General features: G+C 42.9%; 1 protein-coding gene across 1 annotated transcript; it reads left to right on the top strand.

Annotated features, from left to right (window-relative positions):
* On the top strand, window positions 1-26,452 carry GLIPR2 (GLI pathogenesis related 2). The gene is made up of 5 exons (XM_076330129.1): window positions 1-103; window positions 13,164-13,272; window positions 16,726-16,829; window positions 24,117-24,194; window positions 25,260-26,452. Exons 1-5 carry the CDS (start codon window positions 91-93, stop codon window positions 25,418-25,420), a joined length of 465 nt encoding a protein of 154 aa, XP_076186244.1. The 5' UTR covers window positions 1-90; the 3' UTR covers window positions 25,421-26,452.

Below are 26,452 nucleotides of genomic sequence, written 5' to 3' on the forward strand. Positions count from 1 at the left end.
AACACTTTTTCCCTGGCACTTAGCAGCGAAACTCGGTGAAGAGAGGAGGCAGCAGGTGGAATTAATAAAAACCCAAACCACCACTTGATCATGGGAAAATCAGGTGAGCAAAAGCTTTCGTGCAGTTGGCTGTGTGTTCTTACAAGGTCCGTGCCTGGTTTTGTGCTTGGAAAGCATTGCTAAAGCGTTAGTGGCTTTCCTCGGAGAAAGCTGCTTTCATTTGTGCATGGTACAGCCTGGGAGGAGCTTCTCTCTGTCACAGGGCTAGACTGAAAAAAGCAAGAAAAACGACCCCCCCAAACCTGAACAATGTAGAGGTAGTTGTATTATAGATGGTTTACATTTTGTAACTGATAATAGCTTTGCTTTGCTGTATGAAATAATTATAAGCCTATAGCTTTAAAATTGTCTTGTGTCTAGCTGTCTGACAAAACTTAACCTGTGTTGCAGATAGGCAGCAGGATGCTTTGAGCGGGGAAGCTTTTTATCAGCCTTCCTGTCGGGAGGATTTAGATTTAAGATCTGTTTACCGTTTAACCAAGGATAGCCTTGCTCAGTTTCTCCCCAGCTGTGCAGATACTTGTGAAGCCTCTCTCTGCTGCTGGCTGTGTTGTTGGTCCTTTCCACACCGCCGCCGGCTGTCTGCATGCCCTGTTCTGACAGTCTCGGCTGGGGGAGACTCCTCTGAAGCCGCCAAGGAGCTGGAGACCTTCAGAAGAGAGAGCTCATGCCCAGGGCTTTCTCCATCTTTGTCCTGTTAGAGTCATGAGCAAAAATCTGTGCCAATCTTCTGAAACGGCTGTGAAACTGGATGGTTTATTTTTGTTCTTGTGGTTAGGATGTTATTTCTGTGACAAATCAGAGCCTAGCGGCGTATCGTCTGTCTGTCCTGTGCATAAACAGCACGTATGGGACACGCTCAGCAAAACCTAGTACTTGATTCACCCAAAACCATAGGCCTCTTCCAGAGAAACTTGAGGAAAATCTTTGTGCGGGTAACACTTTAATAGGCCTCAGCATGGGTGTGTTGAGTTTTTTTCCTTTTTCTTCTTCTAAAGGTCAGCACCCTAGATGAGATCAGAGCTGTCTGCAGATGTGACTGTAAAGGGCTTACTGGTATGACACCCAGTCCAGGCGAAGCACCGTATAGCTGCCAGTGGGTGGTTTTGGCCCCCTGTCCTGGAAGCTGCATGGGTTTTCAAGTGGATTGGGAATTAGTAAATAACCTTACAACAATTTAAATAACTGTAGTTGCTCAGAAGTGTCAAGTTCAGCACTTTCTTGCTAATAGCATAAAAAGTACAAATACCAGAAAAGTCTAGCGGCAGTACATTACCTTAGCAAAGTTAGCTGGGCAAAAGCAGTAGAGGTATTCCAGCGTGCACCTCCCAGTCCCAAAATGATGAAAATCTCCACTTGTTTTAATATATGCAAATTGCTAATACAGTCACAAGGCAATTACTGCCTTTGTTATTTCCTGCACATTTAGTACTGCACCTTTGTTGGTTCTTCCAAGCTTAGGAGCAACGACGGACCAGAAACTGCTTTTGCCAAGGCTTGGGTATTGCTTGCATCCTTAAGTAGTTTTACAAATAGAGTTTGAGATCTAAGTGCATGTTAAAAATATTTTGTCACTTGTGTCATGCCTTTCAAATCAATGGTAAACTGGGTCCAGGTTACTGTCTTTGAGCTGCGTGTGGTATTTTTGGATAAATCGTAAAACTGAGATCCTGTCCTGACAGTTGCTTTACTGACTAAATCCCTTCTGCCCTTCCCAGCACACTGAAGTCTTTAAATTCCTGCCTAAGATCATTCAGTCTGGTTTGCCTTTGAATGGGTGAGAGCAGCTATTTTTTTAGAGTACTGCTTCCTCTGTGTTTTATGTAAAATACCTCGTGTTCCTGCTGTATTATTCTTGAGGACACAATGTGGGTAGGTTTCTCTATACTAGGATGTATGGAAATGTTACAGGTTGGGATCTGTCTGACCTCCAGAGTGCTTGTTCCTCTCCTGGGTCAGAAAGATTAAGGTTGAGATTACCTGCAGGTATAAATTTAAGGGTGCTCTAATTCATGTAAAGTGGAGCCGCTATTTTAGAATAAATGTCTTTAGTCTCTTTAACTTTTTATCTTCGGTAAATCTATCTTGAGGCCTAAGTATCCCCAGGCAAAGAAATCCTGCTGTTGAAAATCTCTGTTCTTTGATAAAAGCTCCCTAATAATGTGCTGTTATTAGCTGTTGGATTATATTTGAAGCAATGTTCATTGCAAGTATCAGAGCCGGAGACTTAGCATTGGTTTTGCTTCATTGAATAGAGCTGAGTGTTGGAAGACATCGGCACCCCTGACTCAGCTTTCTTCCTTGGAAGCTGCAGGCTGCTAAAACCAAACTCACACTGAAGCTCCCTCATCAGGTTTAGAGAAATGCCTCCCACGACCGTAACACCTGCAAATACTTAAGCCAAACATGGGGACCCCTCTGCCCTCCCCCCGGTCTTCTCTTTTCGGACAGCATTTGGATTAGCAGGTGATGCAGGCTCCCCTCCCCGCAGATCCCGCAGAGACCGAACCGAAAAGACTGGGGTAAGTATTTTCTGCAGGAAATGAGGCGACGGTGAGCTGGCTGCTCTTTGTTGCCCTGTTGCTAAGACTGCTGTGTCTGTCTGACCCCCCTGCAGCTGTGCACGGTCGGAGGCCGGGGTCCTGCGGCAGCCCTCACCCCAGAGGGGATATCCATGCGAGCAGCTGCGGGCGATGCTAGGGGAAGCAGCTGGCTGCCAGCTCCACTCCTCCGCTCTGGAGCGCGGGGATTTCTCCTGCATGGTGGGAGTCTCCGAAAAGGGATGGTGACAGAAAAAGGCTGCTAAGAGCCTAGTTTCTTCCGCTTCCCCTCCGGCACTGCCTGGTGGGGGGAAGGGAGCTCACCCCGCTCACTCCCTAAAAACCAGGCGGAGGTGACACAGGGGAATCACCCTGTGACTTCTGGCTAGTGGGTGCAGACACTATCGGGCAAAGACAAGGACGGGCTCAGTAAATAGCTTTTTACAGTGTTTGGTTTTCTTTTCTTTTCTTTTATTTCCCCTTCTGCAAATGTGGGTGGGACTCCAGAGAAAGGGCTGGGAGTTACCCACTGTGCTGCCTGTTGAGTCAGTACAAAAATAAGAGCCAAGAAAGGGGTTTGACAAAAAGAAAAGAGATGGGAACTAAACATGGTGCAGTTTTCCATGCTGTTTTTAATCTTCCTTAGAAGCATGTGCCAGTTTTAACTCTTAAGGTGTACCTTTGGAGCACAGTTTTCTGTGGAGCAAGCTACATCTTCAGGTGATCTGAAGTGCAAACTTGTTCTCTTAGCATCTCAGTAGGAGACAGCCGTAGCAGGTTGTGACAAAAGTACAAGTATACTAGAGAAGTGACCTGTTTGCTTTCTGAGAAACGCGATACTCGCAAGCTGCCAGAACGATAACGCGTTTTGTGCTGGCTGGTTTTACAGGACCTGTGGGGAGAGAGGAAATGAGTTAGTCTGAACTGCTAGCAACCGAGCATTCGTGTTTGGTAACAGCAGGGCATTTGCAGAACTCATCGTTAATACAAGTTACTGGCTGTTTCTCTTTACACCAGAACTGAGCTGGAGGTGTGGTGGGAAAAGGGCCTTTCAAAAATCAAGTTAATTCAATTAAAAACTGCACGCTTCTCCAGTTTTTGTGTGTAGAAGACACTGATTACTTGGTTCAAGTCCAATAAATGGCAAATAGAGAAGAATCTGCCAGGAAGGCATTAGGTCTTGGCAAATAGTATTCTGGGCCCAACTTTTAGCTGTCTGTTGAACCATCAGGGTTTCGGTGGGGGAGAGGAGGAGAATGCAGCAGCCATCCCGTGCAACAGTGGTTACTCCTGTTGACTGTTAGATTAGTAGTCTTAGCTCCTCATGCTCAAGGCAGATAAATACCAAAACAAGTATGAAGGGCTCACAAAGAATAAGATGGAATGTGATGGTCTGTAGTAGCCAAGATACCTACCGAGGTTTCCCAAGCCATAGAGTTGCACATCAAAAAACATTAGCTCTCCTTTCTGAATTCTCCAAAAAATCTTTCTCCAAACAAAAAAAGCAGGAAGAAAACTTTTATTACTGGAATTCAGTGAAAACATTCAAACCCTTAGTTTTCTCTCAGTGCAGTCAGTAGTATCTGTCTTATCTATCTTGTCTAGATTTGAATTTGCCATAGTTGCTGCTCTATGTGCAAGAACAGAAAGCATGAGAAATTGAGTCTCTTGATTGTAACTGCTTTGTTGTTTATTACATATCTTAACAGACCAGAAGGCTATTTCAGATCGCTATTTTGGTAGAGGCCGCACTGTTCTCCGAAAGATTAGCTGGAGCATATCTGTGTTATGTTTTTACAGGCAGATGTAAGCAAGTTCTGCCCAGTCTTTGAAGGTCTGAACAGCAGCTCTGCCAGAGCTGGGCTGGGTGGCTCCGCAGAGGAGGGCGAGGTGAGGCCAGGCCAGGCAGGTGGCCAACCACTCTGTGCAAGCAGGTATGAGGAGACGGTAGTAGTCTGAGGTGTTGCGGAGGAAGACAATATGGGCCTGTTTAAGGCCACCACAAACGTTAATTAATATCACTTAATGTTGACTGAACTGAGTTACCAGAGCAAATCTCGGCTTTGAACAGAAATCACGTGGGCTTTGCCTGGTTTCAGCTTTAAGCGTGATCGCTGCAGAGCTTCATGAAATGCTAAGTTAACTGTCCTTCTGAAGCTTTGCCGTGCCACCATTCTAGCTGCGGGGTTTGGGAGCCATCTTCTAATTTAGATTGTGAGGGCTGTCCCTGGATATACACCTGTGCATCACAAAGCTGAAACAGGGTTGCACATGTTGTTGAAGTCTCCATGCCCTGTTGTAGACACAGATACGGGGTGCAGGGGGGCTCTTTTCCATGAGACAGCTCTAATGATAGTTTGTGATAGGTGGGTGTTAAGAAGTTATTGAATACGTGCTTAATTATACCCTATGTGTTTGTCATACTTGTAAATTCTGTGGGCCATTGGCACGTGTTGGGCACTTAATAAGTGATCCTCAAAAAGTGATTTGGGGTGAACTGTGTTAGGGTATAACCTGTTCTTGAATTTGCCCATATGAAGGCCCATTACTAAAACAGACCTCTCAGCTTAGAATCGCAGAATGGGTGAGGTGGGAAGGGACCACTGGAGGTCATCTGGGCCAACCCCCCCCCCTGCTCAGGCAGGGCCACCTAGAGCCAGTTGCCCAGGACCATGTCCAGATGGCTTTTGAATAGCTCCAAGGATGGAGACTCCACAACCCCTCTGGGCAACCTGTGCCGTGCTTTGTCACCCTAACAATGAAAAAGTGTTTCCTGACGTTCAGACTTTGATAGTTCTTCTATAGCTTCTACAGGTCCACTGTATGAGGACTTATGACCGTGAGGAGTATATTCCCCTGAACTGCTCCCATGGCAGGTCACAGGAGGGGATGTCCATGACACAATGTTGTAGGTGTGGTACTGGCTTTCTGGAGAGATATGAAGGGCTTCCCTTTGGAACTGCAGTCCCTGGGTGTAGGCATGCGTGTACATTCCTTGCATATACTGCAGTCTCTTTTTTTTTTTCTTTGGCTCCCAAGCACTGGGCCAGTGCATAAGCAACAGGAGCTGCAGAAGGAATACTGAAATCAAGAGGTTTAAAGATTTTGGGGTTTAGGTGGAATTTTACCTTCCAGGGGGTGGTGTGGGGGCAATATGCCCATTTGATCCTTTAAATAGATTATATTCAGACTAGATATAATGAAGAAATTTCTTATGTTGAGGGTGGTGAAGCACTGGCACAGGTTGCCCAGAGAGGTGGTGGATGCCCCATCCCTGGAAACATTCAAGGTCAGGTTGGATGGGGCTCTGCGCAACCTGATCGAGTTGAAGATGTCCCTGCCCATGGCAGGGGGGTTGGACTAGGTGACCTTTAAAGGCCCCTTCCAACCCAAACTATTCTATGATTCTATGAAATAAAGACCATGTTTTTCCAGATTTTGAGTTATGAGAACTGGGGGTTAGCTTGTTGACCAGGGGGATGAGAATGAGATGATGTAATTGAGAATAAATATGGATAAAGAAAGCTTCCTGTGTCTCCCTGCCTGGTCTGGGCTTCTGGATAGGTGAGTTTACACTTCAGTGATCAAAAGAGATGTGCATGTCTGTAATTCCATGCCTCAGGGGGGTGCATAAATAAACATACTATGAGCATTGCCCCAGCTAGCTTGGATGTCCTTGGCAGAAAAGCAAGGTGTGAGGGTATTGGAGCTAATGAGATGAAAGCTAGTTCAGGTATGGCTGCCCCAAGCAATGGTAGAACCTAAACGGTAGAGGTAGAAAATGGCAGAGCATATCCCAGGAGAAGTGGGATAGTTCTTCTACCTTTCGTCAGTTCTTCTTTGCAAAATTCTTCACTTTGCAAAGACTTGGGTTGGCACCAGACAGCTAACGGTGCTATGTAAAATGAGCTTGGCACTGGGTACCAACAAGGTTCTCTCTGTTGCTGCCCTTAGAAGCACCACATCCACAGAGCACAAGAATATGCAGCATGCAAAATATGAATAAGTGACCAGCAAAAATTACTTGTTAGACATGCAAATGACTTACAGAGGGCTTAGAAGAGTTGTTACTTGCTGAAGAGTATAGTATCATGCTGCTGTCATGCAAACATTGTTATAAGGTGGAATGGCAACCTAATGGCTGAAGCTCAGATTTGGTAGTAGGGAAGTTCTGGTTTCTGGTGTTACTCATTAGTGAACACAATTGCACCTTATTTTCTTCATAAATAACTGTAATTAGAAACTCTAAGCAGATATGATGTTGGGGAGGGAAGAAGAAAAGAAATGGAGAAGATTGCTTCACTTTCTCCTCCTGCATAGTGTGGTCAGTTCTAACACATGGAGGTTGCTTGGGGCTTTGTATTTTGAAGTGTATGTGCCCTAGGAATTGTGTGGCGATTAGATTTAAGAATACAAGGCCTTACTAATGAGAGGATATCCTTAGCCTTTTTAAAAGGGTTAGCAGCTTACTCATTAACAATCTGCCAGGGTTGTCTCTGTGTGTATGTGGCATGATTACAATATTTAGTTGTCCTCCATGGCAGAATAGGAATAAAAATAATACTTTCGATTGTCTCTCATGCAACGCCAACACTGGCTTCTCTAGATATGATGAGCAGTCAGTTCCAACCTTATGCAAGATGACCACTCCAGGGTAGTGACTACTTGTTGACAGGCTTGTTGGTCTGATTTTTTGGAGGAGAGAGGGACTGCAAGCAGAGGACTTCTCCCCCCACGCTTGCCTCCAATGAAAGCGAGGACTTCGTTCTGTCAGTGCTCAAGACTGCTGATTAGTGTTGCTTTTTTTTTTTTTTTAAATGCTTGTATCACAGAAGGCTCTGCTGCCTCTCAGAGCTGTGCAGTTTCCAGTTTACCAGGTGTTCCTTTTTAATCAGGGCAGTCAATTGCCTAACAGTTTATAAAAGGCCTTAAGTGAGGAAGTAATCAACACTGTCTATTATAGTAAGAATGGGATTTGCAATCAAATAGTGACATGACTAATGTCATTGAAACATTATTACACCAGCGGCTTCATATTCTCAGGCAATATGCCTCAAATTGGGTATGGGGGAAAATAGCGTGTTACGTAATATGGCACAGGTCATGCAAGGTTATTAAGTTGCTGGTTTGCTGCAGAGGAAACCCAGATAATAAAATGAGTGGGGACTTTGTCCATCAGATTCAATTAACTCAGACATCTTACTGTTGTCCTGAAGCTCACCCCAGCGATAAGCAGGTGTGTAAGAAAAGTTCAGGCAAAACTGAATGGTGAAAGACATCAGAGAATCTCCTCCCTGAAGAGGGATCTCCTGAGCTGAAGGGAAAGCTATTTTGAGCAGCCTGATAAACACAAGAATGTTCCAGGAAACTACTCCCATTCAAACTCGTGTCTAATTATAACCCCCAATTCCTTTCATTCCCATAAGCAATACTTTCCCTTCTAACTTTTAGTAGGGTCATAGGATAATTCAGGTTGGAAGGGAAATAGTGTACCAACAACTATGGTATTGCCCATAAATCCCTATTGTATGGGATGGAGATGTTGCCCCTTTATTGAATTCTTGGTTCAAAGGTGTAAGAGAAGACTAAGAAACCCCACCCAGGATATAATGCTTTCTGAATATAGTATCATTTTATCTTTCCTTCCCTCCAGGATGTATACGTGATTTCATTTCTTCTGTGTGTTTCCAAGCAATCAGCCAGTTTTGCTACAGTACAGGGGAGTTTAGCACTGAAGGAAGTCAGTTTTTATGGCTGGAAGTGATTCACCAATTGGAGCATCAGATCCGTGCTCCCAAATGACATGTTTAGGAATAGCGTTAAGGGCCAGTCTTTGAAGATGTTACTGTCCTAAGTGGGGAGCAAGAAGGTGCAGTCCAATACATGGAGAAAGACACATGGAATATTCGCTCCTTGTGGCACTGCAGAGGCCAGCCAGTATAAGACCATCCCGGAGTGTTTGTGACTTGAAAGCAAAGTGCTGAGTCAAAATGCAGCAGAGGCATAACTGTCCTCTTAACACTTCTCATATCAGTTAAATATGTCACTTCTCCATTGAAGGAATATTATTCTCAGAGTGTGAAAGATTCAGCTGGGGCTAGTTTCCAGGGAATTACACTTCAAGTGAGGATAAAGATTATTAATAAAGATTATTAATAATAAATATGTCAGGTCTCTTAGAAAGGTCTAGATGAAAACGTGGTCATTAGAAGCTGGGATGTCTTTTTCTCAGGAATTTTGTTTGTTTCCAGTCTGTTAATATACTTTGAGAACTTTGTTGAAATAGAGGCATCTTCAGTTATCTGGGACAGTAATAAAGGACTTCTTGATGTAATTACTTTGCAGTTCCCTGAAGCCTCTAATGAATTTTTTCACAAAGCTGTTGGGCATATTAAAAGTTGTATTTGCTGCATTATCATTCCACGCCCAATTGCTGCTATCAGAGTAGGGCAGAGCAATTCTGCAGAGTCAAGGGAGACTGAAGGGATTTCAGCATTAAAGCAGAGCGGAGCTATACTCACCGTTTAAACGGTTACCCAGTTACCTTTTTATGTGTTTTCTGTCCGCTTTACATTTGTGTCCTCTCCATGTTATTCTGGCGCTTGGCTTCTTTCTGCCTGGGTAACTAATGTTCCTCCCTGTGTTCTGGGCAGGAAAGAGTGTGGAAGTAATATGCAGTATCCTGGGTAATATGAGTCACATTGCCAAGGTTGTTGGTATCAGGCTTTTGCGTTTACCTCTTTCTAAAAGGGTGGGTCCTTTGAAGTGTATTTTGTAGTTTTCTTCGGATACGTTGCTCTAGCCATTATATGAGCACATTTCTAATTATTTATTTTGGGGCAGAATTGAAAGGTGAGGTCATTATCTCCACTTACCTGTAATGCACTTCTGTGTAGGATTCTACATCAGGTCCATTTCTTGTTGACTGCATTATACGTTAATTATCTGAAGGCTAAACAGAAAAACTTAGTATGTATGGAAAAGTACAAAATTGCCAGTGAAGATTAATCCGTAAACAATAGGACAGAGAACACCGAGAAGACAACAATACTTCTAGAAATTGATACTATGCTCTTTCTTGAATCACTGGCGTAAATACTTAGTCAGAAAAAAAGTATGCCTTTTTTGCTAGTCAAGTGTATGCCTGGTATAATGTTGTGCATCCCAAGTGGTGATAGGAGGGCTGCCCACAGCATTTCTGTTGTGTAGGTATTGGGTGGAGAGGTTTCATGTTTGGTTTTTGTGGAATATTTTACTGTTTCCACACATCATCTTGCAGCTCTGCAAGACCAATGGAGTAGGTCCAGTTGACGCTGCAAAGATGATGCAGAGCAGCTAACGTTGTGGAAGACATGATTAGGTAACTTGCTTCTGTTTTGATGTCCAAACTAAGGGAAGAACAGAGCAGGAGAAGACAGGGTTCAAAGAAGAGGCAGGAAGGATTCAGACATGAAGAGCTCTTCATTTGAGAAAGACTGAATAGATTGCCACTGTTTAAAGAGAGTAAGAGAATAGAGAAATAGAATACTCAGAAAAACAAATCTGATGGGAAAAGGCAACCTAGATGCCTCTGCTTACTTTTCCGTGGTCACACAAAGTTGATAATGAAACTGCAAGTCCAAAAACATAACATCTGTAAGGTGTGCTCTGTACCACATCATAGCCTGGAAATTCGTTGTCACGTGCTGTCATTATCTTAGCCAATGTTCCAGAAGAATCCAAAATAGAGGTAAATAATTGAATAATGAGAAGCAAGCAACTGTATCTAATACCTTCAGTTGTTTTACTTATTAAGCTGTGTAATGATTCATGACCAAACCTAACTTCCTGGCAGTAGGAAATAATTTTTTCTAGCAGCTTCAGCAGCCTACACGGAGGGAAAAAAGTACGTCTCCAAAGCTGTTTGGGAAGCTGTTCCCACTTGGGTGGGAGCCTGAAAACTCCCGTTAACTCTCACTTTTAATGTCTGGCTTCTCAGTGTATGGAACATTGGTAAAATGGAAAAACTTAATGTCTTCCAAAACACATCTGAAATACATTTGGCAGTTGGGTGTCCCTCTCCACACATCAGCATGCATAGGAGAAGCTGTGCAGAGGGAGGTGGTTAGCACATGAGCTTGAGTCATGGTAGATAAGTGTTTCTATAGCAGCCACCTCTGAGGGAAGGGGAGGATGGAGGTTCTCTAGGGACAGCATAGTGGTGCCTGCCGTGGCTAGAAGAAACTCAGTTTTGTCCATGTCTCGCTGGTGTTTGAAAGTCAAAATGTTAGTACAGAGCTGGATTATGCAATACTTCTATTAATGGATGGACTGACAATTGACAAAGCCTGTGTTTCAGTTGACTTTTTTTTAGCATTTCAATTTGTTATTGTCATTGAGAGCAAATAATTTGAATAGAAACTTTCGCACTTGCAGGTCAGATTGTTTATCTACTATTTAATGCTGAGCGGATGAGATATTAAGCCTAGGTGATAACAGCCACAAGCTTTAAGATGGTCTTGTGCAGAAAAATGCAGCCTGGAGTATGTGATGCAACTTCCAAAGCCGTGTATTTCAACTTCTTTGATTTGCAGGCTGTCTTAAAATTTCCCTGCTAGAAGCATACCCCTGCATCCGTGAAGTTAAGTGAACTGGCCATAGGCTTGCTTTCCTGAGTAACCCATGGTAGATGCCTTAGAAATAGGCCATGACCCTGCATGATGCAGCAGATGAGAGGTTTAGGCCTTTGGCCTGATAGAATCAGTGAGCTGTGAGCAATGGTAATACGAGTGATGGGACGTGTTTGTTAGCAAAAGGGTGTGTGGGTGCTTAAACGCCAGAGTGGAGGTGCCTGTCTTGTTTGATGGTATGCAACTTGTGACACACAAAATTGAAGGAAAACCTAATAGGAGGAAGGTGGTGGGCAGACCTCATCTCACTCAACAGGGTTCCTGTTGCTGTCTTATGCCAACAATTTTATGCCAAAAAAAATCGAGCCTGAAAACATGTTAATGGAGAATATATTAGATATATGTCCACAATGACACTTTGGTCTGGAACAGGTCAACCCAACTTCAGACTGTGTTCAAAAGGTTTAAGATACTGCGTGAAACAGTAATGGCTTTCTATGTGCATTGGATATTGAGATTATTTTAGGCTGCCGTATTATCCTAAAGCTGTTGGGGAAACTGGAGACAACTCTGAGAACAGCTTAAAGCATGAGCGTGGGTTGGGTAATCACCTTAGAAAAAAGTTACGAGAGCACTATTTGTAAACTGACAGCTCTACTGTGGGAAAATGCATCACTACAAACAGCAGAACAGTGTACACACTAATAAAGGAGAGAATGATTGATTATAGTTGTTAGGATCGAGTAGTGAGAAGAAGTTGAGAAAGCTAAGCTTAATAACAGGAAACACTCTCCAGTCATGAGGTCTATTTGGGCTTCAAAAGTGTCTTACAAAGAAAATGGTGGTAGTAGTGCTAATTAAGATATTCTGAAATAAAGCTGATGAATCATTAATAGATGTAGAAACCTATGTCATGGTAAAAGTGGAGTAAATACTCAAAGATGTCTTGACCTGTTCAGAAGCTTCAGCAATATAGAGAAAGTGAAAACTGTCTTTCTGTGTTGAAGATGCTATCCATCCCTCTCTAACTGCCCCAATACCCTGTTTCAGGTTCCAAATTTCTCTTAAAGCAGCAAATTCCACAGGGTGACCAGTGCCAGGGAAGACTTTTTTTTTCTCTGAATCTTGGGGGGAAAAAAAAATCAGCAAAGTCATAAAAGGAGGTAACATGAAATCGCCATCAAGGTGAATTGCACTGTGACTTGTTGCTTGTCCTCTGCCTTGTGCTGCTGAAAGTCCCAAGTTTATCAGGGTACAAGCAGGAGCTTTTTTAAAGCTTTGCAGTAGCTTTGGAATTCAGATACTTACCAAATGCACTCTAGCACAGGGGAAAAAAAATCATCCCCAGCAGTCGTTTCTTTCCTCACCACTTGCTGTTTGTGAAAAATTGTTTTGAGCCAAATAAAGATGTATTTTTAGATTTCTATGAATTTGTACTATATAATGAATAAAAAGAATGGTGTGTGTTTCAAAGTATTTGCATAGTTCTACACGATTTAGTAGCTCCATTTTCTTTAGAAGATGACTTGACTAATACAGAAAATTATTGCATGCAGTGACAATAATTTGCATTTTTAGTGCATCTCCTCAAGGGACCTATTTGTCGCTTACTCCGAAACTTCTTTGCAATGGTGATGCAGTGCGCTGAAATCTTACAATGGAAGTCAGTCAAACTAACCTTAAATCACCTTGCTATTGAGGAAGGAAATAGGGTTCACATTTTTCTTCAACCTTTAGTGAGTCTGTACCATCCCAATGGGAGTGTCTCTCAGAGTTAGTTCCTGGATGGAAGGCATTAATGGTTCGTTTCATCCTACTCCCAGGTAATGAGGGTGGTATTCCTCTGTTCTTCAGTCCAACCTGCACCAGCGTCTTAGCTGCAGGATATGCTTTTTCTGTCTTCACTAATGTCTGTATTTGACAGACCTTTCCAATTTTTTTGATGTGATTTCAGCTTCCAAACAATTTGCTGAAGAAGTCTTGAAAGCACACAATGACTACAGGAAGAAACACGGAGTCCCCCCATTAAAACTCTGCAAGAAGTTAAACAGAGGAGCCCAACAGTGAGTTCAGCCCTTTCTTTTCTCTAATGAGATTTGTGACGCTTTTATCTGTTAGGTTTGACTGTGCATACTGCAAAAATATTTGCCTTTTGACATGCTGATATTCAATGAAGACTTACTGGGTGAAAAGTGAGGGACTCTACTTTTTCTGTCTCCCTACTCAACCCTTTTGATCCCTTCTTTCTCCATCACATAGCACCAGCTGGTCACATGGACGCTTTGGTGGTCACAACTGTATAAGTCTTTCTCGCACCCTTTTCCAGATGTGGGCTGCACCTGTCTATACTGGTATGTCTCCTCTGCAGAGGGTAGTTGCCTAAAACATGCTTCACCACCACCTCTGTCAGATGATGGATTGTCATCTGCAGGAGAATATTCACTGCTGCTGAAATAGTGAGAAAAGAACTTTTTCATGGTAGGAAGTGGTGACTGGTCTAAGATCAATGGAATCAGAAGGAAGTAATTTCAGGTCAAATTGTCTATCTCCCTGCCCCAAAAGCAAAATCAGTGTATGTTGTTCTCTAGTCTGCCAGGAGGGACACATCTTACCTCTTCTCCAGTGCTGAAGGCTGCACAACTTCTTGTCAGTCTAACGTACAGTGGATCCATCTTCCGGCTGCCTGACTTAAGTCTTCCTTACAGAAATTTGAGTCCAATACTGCTTGTCCTCTTTGCTGTAGACATGACAACCAGATTATTTCCTTTCCCTTTACAGTAACCTCTTTCAAAGTAGATTTGAAAATCTTCAATTTTTTCAGGCTGATCTTCACAGTACGAAGGAGATAGCTGAAGGAGTAAATGCTGATTAAACTATTCAGAAAACAAACGTCTTCCATAATAGCTAAATAGTGGCCAGTTTGATCCCTGCAGACGTGAGATCTCATCTCCCATTAGGCTTTCTACCATAACCGTGCAGACTTCTCTGCACTGGCTGGCTGGGAGCCAGAGAGGCTGTAGCCTTTCCAGAACCTGATTTACTGTCCCAGCATGGTGCTGCGCTGTCACACAGGTGTCACACACTGGCTCCCGCGCTCCTAGACCAGAGATCTCTGCCAGGTGTTGTGCTGTACAACGCACCATGTACGTGGCGTGTGGACATGCCCTCTGGCAGCAAGCAAAATCTGATTCTGTCTTTATTTTTTCACATTTTTTTTTCTTGAGACACCGTGATAATTGGATACAATATTGCTAAAGGATGGAATGCCAGGGACTCATCCACATACCTTTGTAATCTGCTGGGGTTTTCCTTCTGTTCTTTAAAGGGTTGTTTTGTTTCTGTTTTACATGATGCCTCACAATGAGGAAGAAATTTCATTGACTTGTCAATAACACTTGTTGCGTCTCCAAAGTGCTACAGTTGGTTTGAACAAGTCAACTTGGATGAATAGTTCAGATTATTCCGTCAAATATACGTTGCTCCACATTTATCTCTAAGTGCGCTATTGCCCTTGCTGGGTATTTTTAGATCCTTCTGGAATTCCTCACAGTCCTCTCTGGTCTCAGCTGACTTTTCCCACTGTGATGAATAACAATAGGAAACGTTTGTTTGGTTGCCATCTGTAACTTGTAAGAACTAAAAGGCACGTGTTCAGAGGCTGGTGAAACTGGTTGATAGCAAGAACCAGAAATGGTTTGATGTGAATAAAAGACATGAAATATAAGAAATCTCATATTTGTCAAGACAGGATCTTAAGTTCAAAGAACTTCACCTTTTCTTTAGGTATATCTGATATCTTTGTTGGTATATATTCGGTGTATCTCTGGGTACTTTTCTGTGCTTCTCTATCTGTGTTGAAAATGGTCTGTTTCCTACTATTTTCAGTTCCAATAATTGCAATAGGTTAGATGAACTGACTATTGGATCCCTGCTTTAGCATGAGATGAGTCACCCTCAGCAGGCATCTGTTTATCTTTGACAATAATGAAGCATAGGGTGATGATCTCAGATGCAAATCTCATGCTTTCAACTGCCTGAGCTAGAGTGAATTAATCACCCTTTGTCTCAAATCCTTGGCAACTTTGTCCATGTGCACTGTGTACGTTGTTCCAGTCTTCCCTCTTGCTTGGGATGTGGGAATCCTTGAAGAGAACTTACAGGACTGTAATGATATAGGGCATGAAGGACCATCTAGAGATCCTCTAGTTTAGGATCTAGCAGGCTGACAGCTGACAAGTTTTCATTATTTCTAAATTAATGGAGGTAGCTAAATACTTTTTGTTGTTGTTGTTTTGGTAGGAGGATTAGGACAGAAAGAAATGAGAACCTAACGACTGAAGTACTAGCTTGGGCCAAAATGTTCAGCTGGACAAACTTCCTGTCTCTGGCAGATGCCAGTAGTTCACGATTAGGGAAGGAGTAGCAGGACAAAACAGATGTGGTGATCCTTCCCCCATTATCTTCTCCCGGAAATTACAGATTTCTCCTGGAAATTATGTTTTTCCTAAGCAGTAGGTTGTATCCTCATTTTTTGTTGCTGTTGTTTAATAAACCCTGAAGATGACACACACACACACTGTAAATTTGTCTAGCTCTTTTTCAAACCCACTTGTGCCTTGGTGCCTGCATCATCCTGTGGCGATGACTTCTGCTGCACAGTGTGGAAAAAGTACTTTGTCTTACTTTGACTTCTGAATCTATGACCCGATGATTTTGTGTGTTGCCTCCTATTCCTTGTGCCATGAGAAATAACAAATGGTCTTTCCTATTTCACTGTCTCTGTACTGAAGCCTTTCCAATGTCGAATAAAGAGAGTAATTGTTTTACACATGATGTTCTTCTTAACCCTGTTGTCATAAGACAATAAAATACATCCCATGCTCTCACACGTGTCAACTTCTATAGAAACAGTGCAGCTCATCCCTGTGTTGGTGTACACAGTTGTTGCCTCAGATTCTGCGGGTGGTCCCCTTCTTCTCCATACTGTTGCCTGGCACATTGCTCTTGTTTTGCATTTGGCTTTTTTTCATTTGTAAATGTAGGTTTTATACACTTACTTTGGCTGAATCCCCACTTCAGTCCTTTTTCCATCTCACGGAGAACATTTAAGTTACTCCTGTGAAGGGCCTAGAAATGTCAGGAGGTGACACCTGTAGCAATTGCTGCAGGTACTTCCCTTTCCCCCAGCAGCTGCAGCTAAGGATGGCTGGTGGATTTCCAGGTTCTGGGCAGAACATGGTGGGGGGAGATCTGCTCTTTGCTTTCTTCTAGGCCCTTCTTAGTGGTGACACAAGCTCATGAAAGACAGGGAAAACAGCCTCTAGGCCTTCCCTTTTCCTGACTCCTAGATCTATGTAGGCTTAAAGCATCCCTGACTTCAGGGCTTTGCAGCTGTGTAACTTGGCTTAAACCATCATCTTCCAGCAAAATTCCTTGCTTGCATTTCCTTCTCCTCCTCCTCTTCTGTGCCTGCTCTGGCTGTGGTCTGTGATACAATGTGTGGATTCCTTTGCTAGGTATGCAGAAGAACTGGCTACCACAAGGGTCCTCAAACACAGCTCTGAGTCTGCTAATGGAAGATGCGGAGAGAACCTAGCATGGGCATCCTATGACCAACCAGGTAAGCTTTCTTCTCTTCTCTCACAGACACTGGATAAATGGCTTCTCTCATGTACTCTGGGCTCAGAGCGTCTGGTTGCAAGAGTACTGGCGTTTCCTCTGCTTCGAAAATGCGTCCAACATAGCCCAGCCCAGGCTGCGTGGGGACAGGATGGTGGTTTGCAGTCACCTACGTGTACTGAGAGCAAGGAACACATGTAGGCACAGAGGGGGTAAGGGACTGTGGTAGTGTGCTATGTCCCTTTGGAGGTAGGACTTGGCAGCTAGGCTGTTCCATATGTCCCAGCTGTGGAGCTGTCTTGAGTGCTACTCGTATGTCCATGGGAGGAGAGAAGGAAGCCATCAATGCCCTGTACTTCACCTTTATCCTTAATTTGTCCCAGCCAAAGAAAGGGCTGACCACAGGCCAACTGTGGTGAGCAAGGCAGAAAAATGGCCGTTGCAGGCTACACAGCAGTTCCTGTTTGTGGGGGCAAAAACACGGGGGGGCAGACACCAAAGTGACAGAGGCTAATGTGTTAGACATCTAGTCTCTTCTGCTCTGTCAGCAAACAGGCTTTGAGCCTTTTCCATGCCTTCATTTTTTGAAGACAAAAATACTCCATATATTTTCTGATCATAAATGTAACACGTAACTGGCAGCCTTCGGTTTGGACGCCCGAGGAGCTGAATTTGGGCCAGGCTGACAGGCTGCGGTGAGCCCTCAGTCAGAGTGATGTTCAGCAGGCTCTTCCCTCCTGCCTCCTCCAGCAGGCAGGGCTCATGCCTTAGCCTGCTGAGACAGCAGGTGGGATGTATTAAAAGTGACCACTTGCTTTCTTTATTCCCATCTACCCCTGGAATTTCCAGCACAGCCTCGGGGAGACAGAAGCTCATTTCTGCAGGCTGGAGGTCCTGTTTGAAGGACCTGGAAATTTTAGTGAGTTTTAGACCCAGGGACATTGCTCGGTTCCTCTGCAAGTGCCAACGCTAGTCCCTAATGGGTACTTTTTTATGTTGAAAAAAGAAACCCGGGGTGGAAAAATACAATTTGATCTACTAATATTTGGCATTCTGTCCGTTGCAAGAGTCTGAGGCAAGAGTTCAGAGCAGCATGGGAAAACACAGATGTATGGCAAAGTTTGCATAGTGGCTATGACTCACTGACTGAGCTTACTTCTTCCTTCTAGTTTGTGTTAATGGCCTATGCTCCTTCCCCCGAGGTTAAAGTCACAGAATTCCCATTTAGAGAGTTGGAAACAAAACACACGGATCCTTCCATAAATTATATAATGCCTGTCCTTTTGTGGATCCCATTTGTTTTCTTCAGTGCACTCTTTCCATACATAACTTGCCAGTTTTGAGCAATTTTGTTGCTGTTTTTTTATCCACAGGATTGAACGTCTTGCTGAGAAAATTAAGCTACATCCTCTTTTGTTCTGTAAAACACTTCTACATTTCCTATGTAGCAGGGTCATTCAAAGTACCGGAATGAGAAAACTAGTTCTTCAAAGAAAGTTATTCCTCTCATCTGGGCTTAGTCTTCATCTCTGTGGAGCTGGTTCATTCTTCCTCTTTTTCTCATATAGTTCCCTTTGGATAGTTAATTTGTACCCTGCTCAATGAGGCTGAAATTTGTATTAAGGCATCCATTCAAGGGCTTAACAAAGGCAGGCAGTGTCTTCCGGTTTCTTTCCCAGATAAAGCAAAACTCAGTAAACCTCCAGCATACTGTGTATTCTTTCTAAAAATGTGATGCTATTGCTTATTTTGGCTCTTACTGAGTTCTCTAATAATGCCAGGAGATGTATTTCTTGTTTCAGAGAAGATTTAAGCTTTCAACTGTAAGAGCCTTCTAGTTTGACCCCTCTCCTGGTGCAGGAATACCTTAAATTGTATTTAGGATTTTAGAGTTACATAGCCTAAAGCTGTAGCTGGAAATATGTTTATCCCTGTAATCCAAGAAATAGTTGACAGCTGTTTCCTCCCTCCAGTCCTGCAGGAACTGCTCTGTGGCAGACTTCTCTTTGTCTGTGTTCAAATAAGTGAGCTGTCATCTGCCACTAATGCAAGAGACCGCAGCCTGCCTTGGCAGCTGTAGTATGTCAAGCTTCTCGGGATGCCTCATCTCATTTCTCATGTGTCGGGAGGCTGAAGGCAAGCACTGGATGACTAAATTCTGGTTGGGACGGCTGGTGTGGTCGTGAAGAACATGCCGTGTGGTCTGTGAAAACACTGCAGCTTACGAACTCTAGAGAGTTCGTAAGAGAAATTCACTGTATGTTATCACCCAAATCTGTTATGGGAGGAACCTGGGTCTGCCTACCGGTCGGGACTAGTGGGCAGAGCGGCACAGACACCCTCTGCCCCAGCCCTGGAGGAGCGTGCTCTGAGTGAGAGCCTGCCTTGATGCATCTCTTGCTGTCTAACACCAGGCTTATACAGTACTGTTAAATAAAATAGAGTAAAATAAAATAAGGACCTGCATGAGGAATGCTGGAAATAGAGGATTACTTCCTAAATACATTAGTATGACTTCAATCTAGGTAGATATTTTATTTCTGAGGCAAATTTAAATCTACCTCTACTTTCTTTCCTCTCAGACCGGTGGAAGGAAGGCTGTGATAACAAAAGCTAGAAAAACGTTTGAGGAAAATTCTGAGGTTTGGGGTACCTAGTTTTTAAGTAGATCACCATGGTGCTGCCTATCCTTGCACAGAAATATGTCCTGTGTGATTTTATTAGAATGTTTTTAGCAACTTACTCAGTGGGATTACTTGAAGATTTAAGGATTCTTTAGTATGAGGAGAAACAGTAAGGCTGGGCCCAGAGAAATTAAATGTTAGGGGGAGCCGAACACGGTAGTAGGGCTGCCACAGCTTTGTGCCCCCAGTAGTGAGGCTGAGAGTGTATTCCCAGGCTTGCACACACAAACATACATATACAGCACGTACGTGTGTGTATATATGCAGGTGGCCACACAGATCAGCACAGACAGATGCAGTTAGCATTCACATAAACAGCACCAGGATGAGTGGCCTCATCTTGTTCCCCTTTCTGGCTGATCACGAAGTCTTATTGCAATATGTAAAAATAATATAATATATACCTATAAAATGTATTTTTTCCAGTAATATGTTTATATATATAAAAATGTGTATTTTTATAGCATAAAATAATATATCTAATATAGATATTTCAGTAATGGAAGTAAAATTCCAGTGTGGATCCCTGCAGCAGCTGGGCTCAGACACTCAGTCTGCCCAGTAGCTGCCCCTGTATCCCAGTCTCCCCAGCTGCTGGCACCTGGACGTACAAACCCCTGAGGCTGCATTTCCACTCCAGTTGCTGGTACAGCACATCTCGCACACATGCACACGCAGCTCCCTCCCCGTTGGCCAAGACCCCCCCTTGTCCCAGCGGTGGCCATGCACTTCCGTAGCGACTCGTCCCAGACCACTTCACCTGCTCCCCAAGTAGTCCAGCTTGCGCTTTGATAGTGCTCACACGCTTGCACCCGCACTAGTGCTCCAGTTGCAGGCACCACAGACACCCAGATCCCTGCAACTCTTGGTCTGATATCACTTGTTGGCACTCAGACTCCCCTCCCCCCCCTCCACACAAAATAGAGCTCCTCACCCAGGAGAATAGTTAGGAATGAAATTTAATGAGACAACAGGACAACTGATGAGATGCAGGGCATGGCCAGGCAAGAGTAGTGACACCTGTTTACATGCAGTGGCCCCTTTTTTTCTCTCTACCCTTCAGAGAGTGGTGTCAGCAGAAGAACTTTACAGCAGGACTGTTAGTCCTATGTATGGACTGACCTCATATGGTCAGTCCTCTGACCATATGAGGCAGCTTGAAGCACGGTTAGTGTGGCCACATCACTAGCTCATAGCTTGGGTAAATAAAATAAAATCACTATGGTGATTCTGGACCTAGTCTTGGGCAGAACTATACTTGGGTACTAATTCAAGGATTGTTTTACCAAGTTTTTGTGGAATGTAGGTATGTCCAGAGAGTCACGGTACTGATGAAACTCACTAGATCAAGATTCAGCCTGTTCCAAAATGCACATCTAGTAAGTCTAACTGAGCAGGTCATCAGTCAGCTATCGCTAGGAGAAGCGTGGCGTCAAACTATGTTTCCATAGAGAAAGCGTTGAAACTGTGAACGTGGTTTACAGCAATGCTAAGAGGAGGGATATTTTAAAAAAATAGCAATCTACTAGTTGGTTCTGCAAGGGGAGCAAAAGAAGAGAAGCTGCAGCGCTGACTGTAGGACAGATCTGCATGCTTTTTGGTAGAAGTAAACTTCAATCATTTCTGCTATAATCGGAAATGAGGGGTGGGTGTGAGATTTCTTTTCTTTCCTTTCCTTCTGATTGAAATGCATTTTGAACAATAACCAACCCCTGGTTTGGAGGGGGGAGCTTTTGGGGGAGTGGGAACTGTTTTCAATGAAACATTCAAATGCAAGGGAAACGGGCACTAAATATAACTGCATCACTTACTCCGTAATAATTTGAAATGGAAATATTGTGGTCAGTTCTCTGAACCAGCAAGTCTGAGCATGCAAGTTGCTGCTAAAGCGGATAGGCTCAGTGCTCTGCTGACCCCTCTGCTGTTCTCTCTCGGGTCATTTTCTGTAGGCCCTGGGAAGCCCAGGGGTCACTGGGCTCAGAACAGAATTTTCCCTTAGTCCCCTGTATATCAGCTGTCACTTTCAACACTGGTTTGGCTTGTGTCCCACCACTGCATTGTTTACTGCTCCCCAAGGGGCAAAGAATCAAAAGAAAAGTATTTCAGAGGAAAGAGAGTGTGTTTAATCACTAGGTACCTACCTGTCTTCTCGCATGGTAACAACTTCCACATAGGAATCCCCTCATCTCCTGCAGCATATGACAGATAGAATTCATTCCCTTCACTTCCAGGACACTTCTTTAACATGATTTCAAGACAGAGTCTGTCAAAAGTTGCCTAGTCCTTTGGTTACCTTCTCTTTTGCTGGGAACAAGTCAGTCTTTAATTTCTTGCAGCCTATGATGCAATGACTCTTTTAATGCAAGGAGGATGACAGCAATGCCATGTAACGATAACCTGACCCTGCACATGAATAAATGGAGCATAGCTATCAGCTTCTAGGCTTTCACTGCCTGGCTGCAGTAAGTTGCAAGCTTTCATCCCTGAAGGCTGGGAATTAACACATCATAGATTGTGCTACCCAACTACACGCGTTGTCTTTCATGTACAGGATTGAGGTATTCTTACCTGATGCCATTGCCATCTCCCTTGAATTAAAGGGTTATGAAATTTTCATATGATGGTATTCTTTAAATTAAAAAAAAAGTTATGAAGAGATACTGTGTTTGCCAAAACTTCCATGTGTCTTGCTACATTTCCATTACGGAGATTTTAAGTTCTTGTCACGTGGAGCCTAGGTACTCTTCTCAGAGCTACAGTAAGGAGAGTGGAGATGGCTTTCTCTTGAACTGCTCTTTACGCGATGTTACACTGATACTTTAATGGAGGGAATGAAGTGCTGGTAGCAGTGGGAATGCAGTCCTACATCTGTAAAAATACTACTCACATAGTATAGTCACTTAAGCACTTGTACACACAAAATCCATGTGCTTCATAAGATCTGACATGTCTGCAGTCACATTCTGTACTTGTGTTCCACCCAGCTTTTCACAAACACATCTAAATCCTTCATAGCTTTGAAGTCTAGGGTGGGAGAGGATGATGTTTGGGGTTTTTTTTTACTATGTGCTTTTTCTTTTCCCCTTAAATTGCATAAAGATTGCCCTTTGCACATTTTTCAGTCTTCATTTTAGCTTTAGTGTGAATAACAAATGAACGGATATTTTATTTGCATTACAGACTTCTGCCGTAAAACAGGTCTACAGGGTTTGTTGTTTGGCGCAGGGAGAGCAGGGAAAGAAGGAACCTATTGTTATTCCTGAAACATTTACTTTGGGAAGCAAGAGAGGTTTTGCTACCTTTTTCTGTAGAAAATGTAAATTGACTCTACTAAGAGAGCACCATTCCTAACAAGCAGTGTGGTATAGATAAGTTCATAGTACTTTCAGTTCACAAACCTCTCAAGAGATGGCATTTCATTCAATGTTTTCTTCTCAGTGACAGCTCTGACAGCCAGCTTGCCAGGCTAACAACGCCATCCTTTTAGCAGACTGCACTCATAAAGCAACTGAAGTTTCGGGGAGTTAACAGCTCAGTGTCTGACTTCTAGAACATTGCAAGTTTCAGACTTTTTGCTGCAAAATAGCAAAACATGAGTCATTGCTGTTCTGCAGCCAACAGTCCACCAGGGACCAGCGTTCTTCATGTTGGTAGGCTTAACAGTGTTGGCAGCTTGCTATGAAATCAACTGGCCTTGTGTTATACTTCCTGGAATGCTAAGCAGAAATTTCATTATTGATGTAGCTCAGGGAAAAACCTGCCCCCTTTTCGCCCCTGAAGCTCACTTAAGTCTTTTCAAACATGTTCCAAGAGGGAGGAGCTGCTGAAAGCTGTACGTAGAAGCCTAATGACAGGAGCACTCATGAGGGAGATGTGTCTTCACTGCCTTCTAGGCTGAAAGTTACGGAAGGTTGTGGGCAGAAAAAAATGTAAACTCAGTGTGTTAAATTGCAAGATGATTTCTTTGAGGACTAAAGGGACTTCTGCCCCAGCTCAATCCAAATGCTGTGCCACACAGACCTCTCTTGTCCAAAGTTTTTTCTGACTTCAACATTGTAAAGTTTTAAGTGCAGGTGAGAATTGGTGGGTGGTCCTGTTTCCTGATCTATGGGTGATAGTATAGCGCTCTTGATCAGCTCTGTCCTACCAGACGAGCACCTTGCTGCAGAGATCTTCCCTGAACGGGATGAACTCTACCTGGTTCTACAGCTGTTTTGTGGGTTGCCTGCCCAGGCTTTGAGCCAGGCTGTGCAGGCCACGCGGTCCCTGGCACTCCAGTGGAGGAACTGACGGACTGTGTTTGCGTCGAGCAGAACTCAAGTCATTGATGGCACTGATGGCATGAGATGCTTAACAAAAAGCAGTGGACTAATTATTAGTAACTGAGTAGCAACAGCTACTGCAAAACAATAAATATTTGGTAAGTTACGTGTACTACCATGTTACCTACATTTCAAAAACTCTTTTCAGTAAAAAGACTGTTTCTCCATGTTTCTAGAAGTTCTTGCCAGCTATTAACAGAAGATCTTGCTGGCCGGGCTATAAGTGAGCTACACTTCTGTGTTTATGTCATGATTCCACAGCAAATTTCTTTTGTCTTTCAGGAAAGGATGTGGCTGACAGATGGTACAGTGAAATAAAAAACTACAGCTTTCAAAACCCAGGGTTTTCTTCTGGGACAGGTAACTTCAGACTGGACACTTTCTTCAACAACACAGCTTTTATTTTAAGAAATTGGCTAGCCAAATTGTTTTGGTATTTTTCAAAAAACTACCTTTATTTCTTAGAAAAAAATTTAGGGGGAAAAATATTAGGATTTCCTCAAAGTTTTATGTTAGAAAATTCACAAAAGGGTAAAAGGAAACTGAGAAATGAGGAAGTAAGCAAAATTTGTGGGTTTTTTAAATACCGTATTTTTCCCCTGACTCCAAAGTTTTTAAAAGGCAACTTATTTTTAAGGGAAATTAATTTGTAGAAAATACTAAATTGGAATCATATATAAGTGTATTACTAAATGTACTAGGCTGTTGTTTACATTGACATGTGTCTTCTACCAAGTTACATCACTCCAGTCACAGAGATAACTTCATGTATAATTTGGAGATCAGCCACAGGCCATTGACTGCATATTGACAATCCGGTGTTGAGTGAACCTAAGGACGTTGTTCCTTGAATAATGCTCAAGCAAGAGATATACCCAAGCTTGTTTCAGATGAAGAAAATCATGTTTTTCTCCCATGGGGTCTGTCTATGCATAGAAGGTACAACTGAGGGAGCAGCGCAATGCAGGGGTGACTATTACCGCCAGGCAGAAGAAGCCACAAAACCAGTGTTATTTTGAGTAGTTGCACATGCAGACACGTGGGGGAGTATGAGATGGTCAAAGCGAATGAATAATCGTCACTGTCAGAACTGCTATTCACACTGCAGGGAGTGGAGACCGTGATTTCTTTGTCGAATTTTATATCAGATACTCATCAAACCACTTCTTTCATGATTCTCATACTAGGTAGTCTTATTTGGATATAGGACATGGAAATGGGAATAGTAGTGTGGAACCAGATCAGATCAGGCTTTTTCAAGGCAAAATGCTAGATGTAGTTTTCTTTTCGTGTCCTCAGCTCGTTCTCCTGTCAGAGTAAGAAACAGATTTGTATGGTTCTTTCTCCCCCCACCTCACGTGTGAAAGGGAACGTTATAGGTTTAGTACCTAAAACGAATGCATACGTTTATCTCCCTTTCTTCAGGTCACTTCACAGCAATGGTTTGGAAGAACACAAAAAAGATGGGAGTCGGAAAAGCATCTGCTAGTGATGGCTCAACGTTTGTGGTGGCTAGATATGATCCAGCTGGAAATGTAGTAAATCCCGGCTATTACGAAGAAAATGTCCTTCCTCCAAGAAAATAACTTTTTTTTTTTTAAAGGTAGTCTTATTGCTTAATGACAAGTGAACCTGGATTTGGACTTAACAGTGTTCGAAATTAAGTATGATGCAATGAAATTTCCTGTTTGATACTGCTGTTCACTTCTCATTACAGAGGAAGCAATTACATGTTGCTTGAGTCGATCCGCATGTTAGGTCCCTGTCGTTTCTGAGGGGGCTTCAGTTTATTTGAGGATGAAGTATATGCAGTATTTCTGAAGGGTAAAATTTATAAGGGTTTTTTTTTAATAGTTTGCATGAACTCTGTGTCAGCATGTGAGTAAGCACATGTTGGATGTCTCTTTTTAAACAAGCAAATTTATAGCTCTCTGTAAACTGAAGATACCAGCTTGTAATTACATCATGTACTCCCAGTTTTCCAGTATTTTTTAATAACTGTAACTTCTTTGCTCTATCTATACCTCCTGCTACTGTGGGGCCTGCTCTCTGCAGATGGAACATATGCAAAACTTCCCGTATGAAAGGTACATGTGTAAAATGTAGTGGCATTCAGACCTATATGTTTTTATTAAGAGGATCTTGCAGAACACTAAAATGTTGCTGGCAAAATTGTATCCGTCAAGCAAGCTATAACTAACGCATGACCTGAAAGCTACTAAAAATTTTTAAATCTTAGCGTTACATTTTAGGTGCTAATATTTAAAATCTATCTGAGATGAGTGTATTTCAAGTTGAACCCCCATTTTACAGTTTACAGTATGTACATTGTCTTATGATCAAATCGTTTACTTCTGTTATAGGAAAGCAAGATACTGCCTTTTCTCTTAGATACTTATGCACAAAGAAAGTTTCTTTGATGGAGCACGTTGGATTTTATTTCTCAATAACTTATTTTTATTTCCTAGGGAATATCTTCTGCAGGTGTCATGCTGTACAGACAATAACATTCCCAAATCATCTCGTCTCCTTTAATAATGTCACAGTAGGAGGTATTCACATGGTCATAATTAAGAGATGTTTACTCTTTGTTCATATCATTCAATAATAGTAAAAAT

The sequence above is a fragment of the Aptenodytes patagonicus genome, chromosome 2 (assembly GCF_965638725.1).
Source record: "Aptenodytes patagonicus chromosome 2, bAptPat1.pri.cur, whole genome shotgun sequence".
Taxonomy (NCBI): domain Eukaryota; kingdom Metazoa; phylum Chordata; class Aves; order Sphenisciformes; family Spheniscidae; genus Aptenodytes; species Aptenodytes patagonicus.

Excerpts from the sequence above, each read along its gene's own strand:
- GLIPR2 (XM_076330129.1), top strand. Across the intron at positions 16,830-24,116 it reads GGCATCCTATGACCAACCAG|GAAAGGATGTGGCTGACAGA; the intron begins GTAAGCTTTCTT and ends TTTGTCTTTCAG. Across the intron at positions 24,195-25,259 it reads AGGGTTTTCTTCTGGGACAG|GTCACTTCACAGCAATGGTT; the intron begins GTAACTTCAGAC and ends CCCTTTCTTCAG.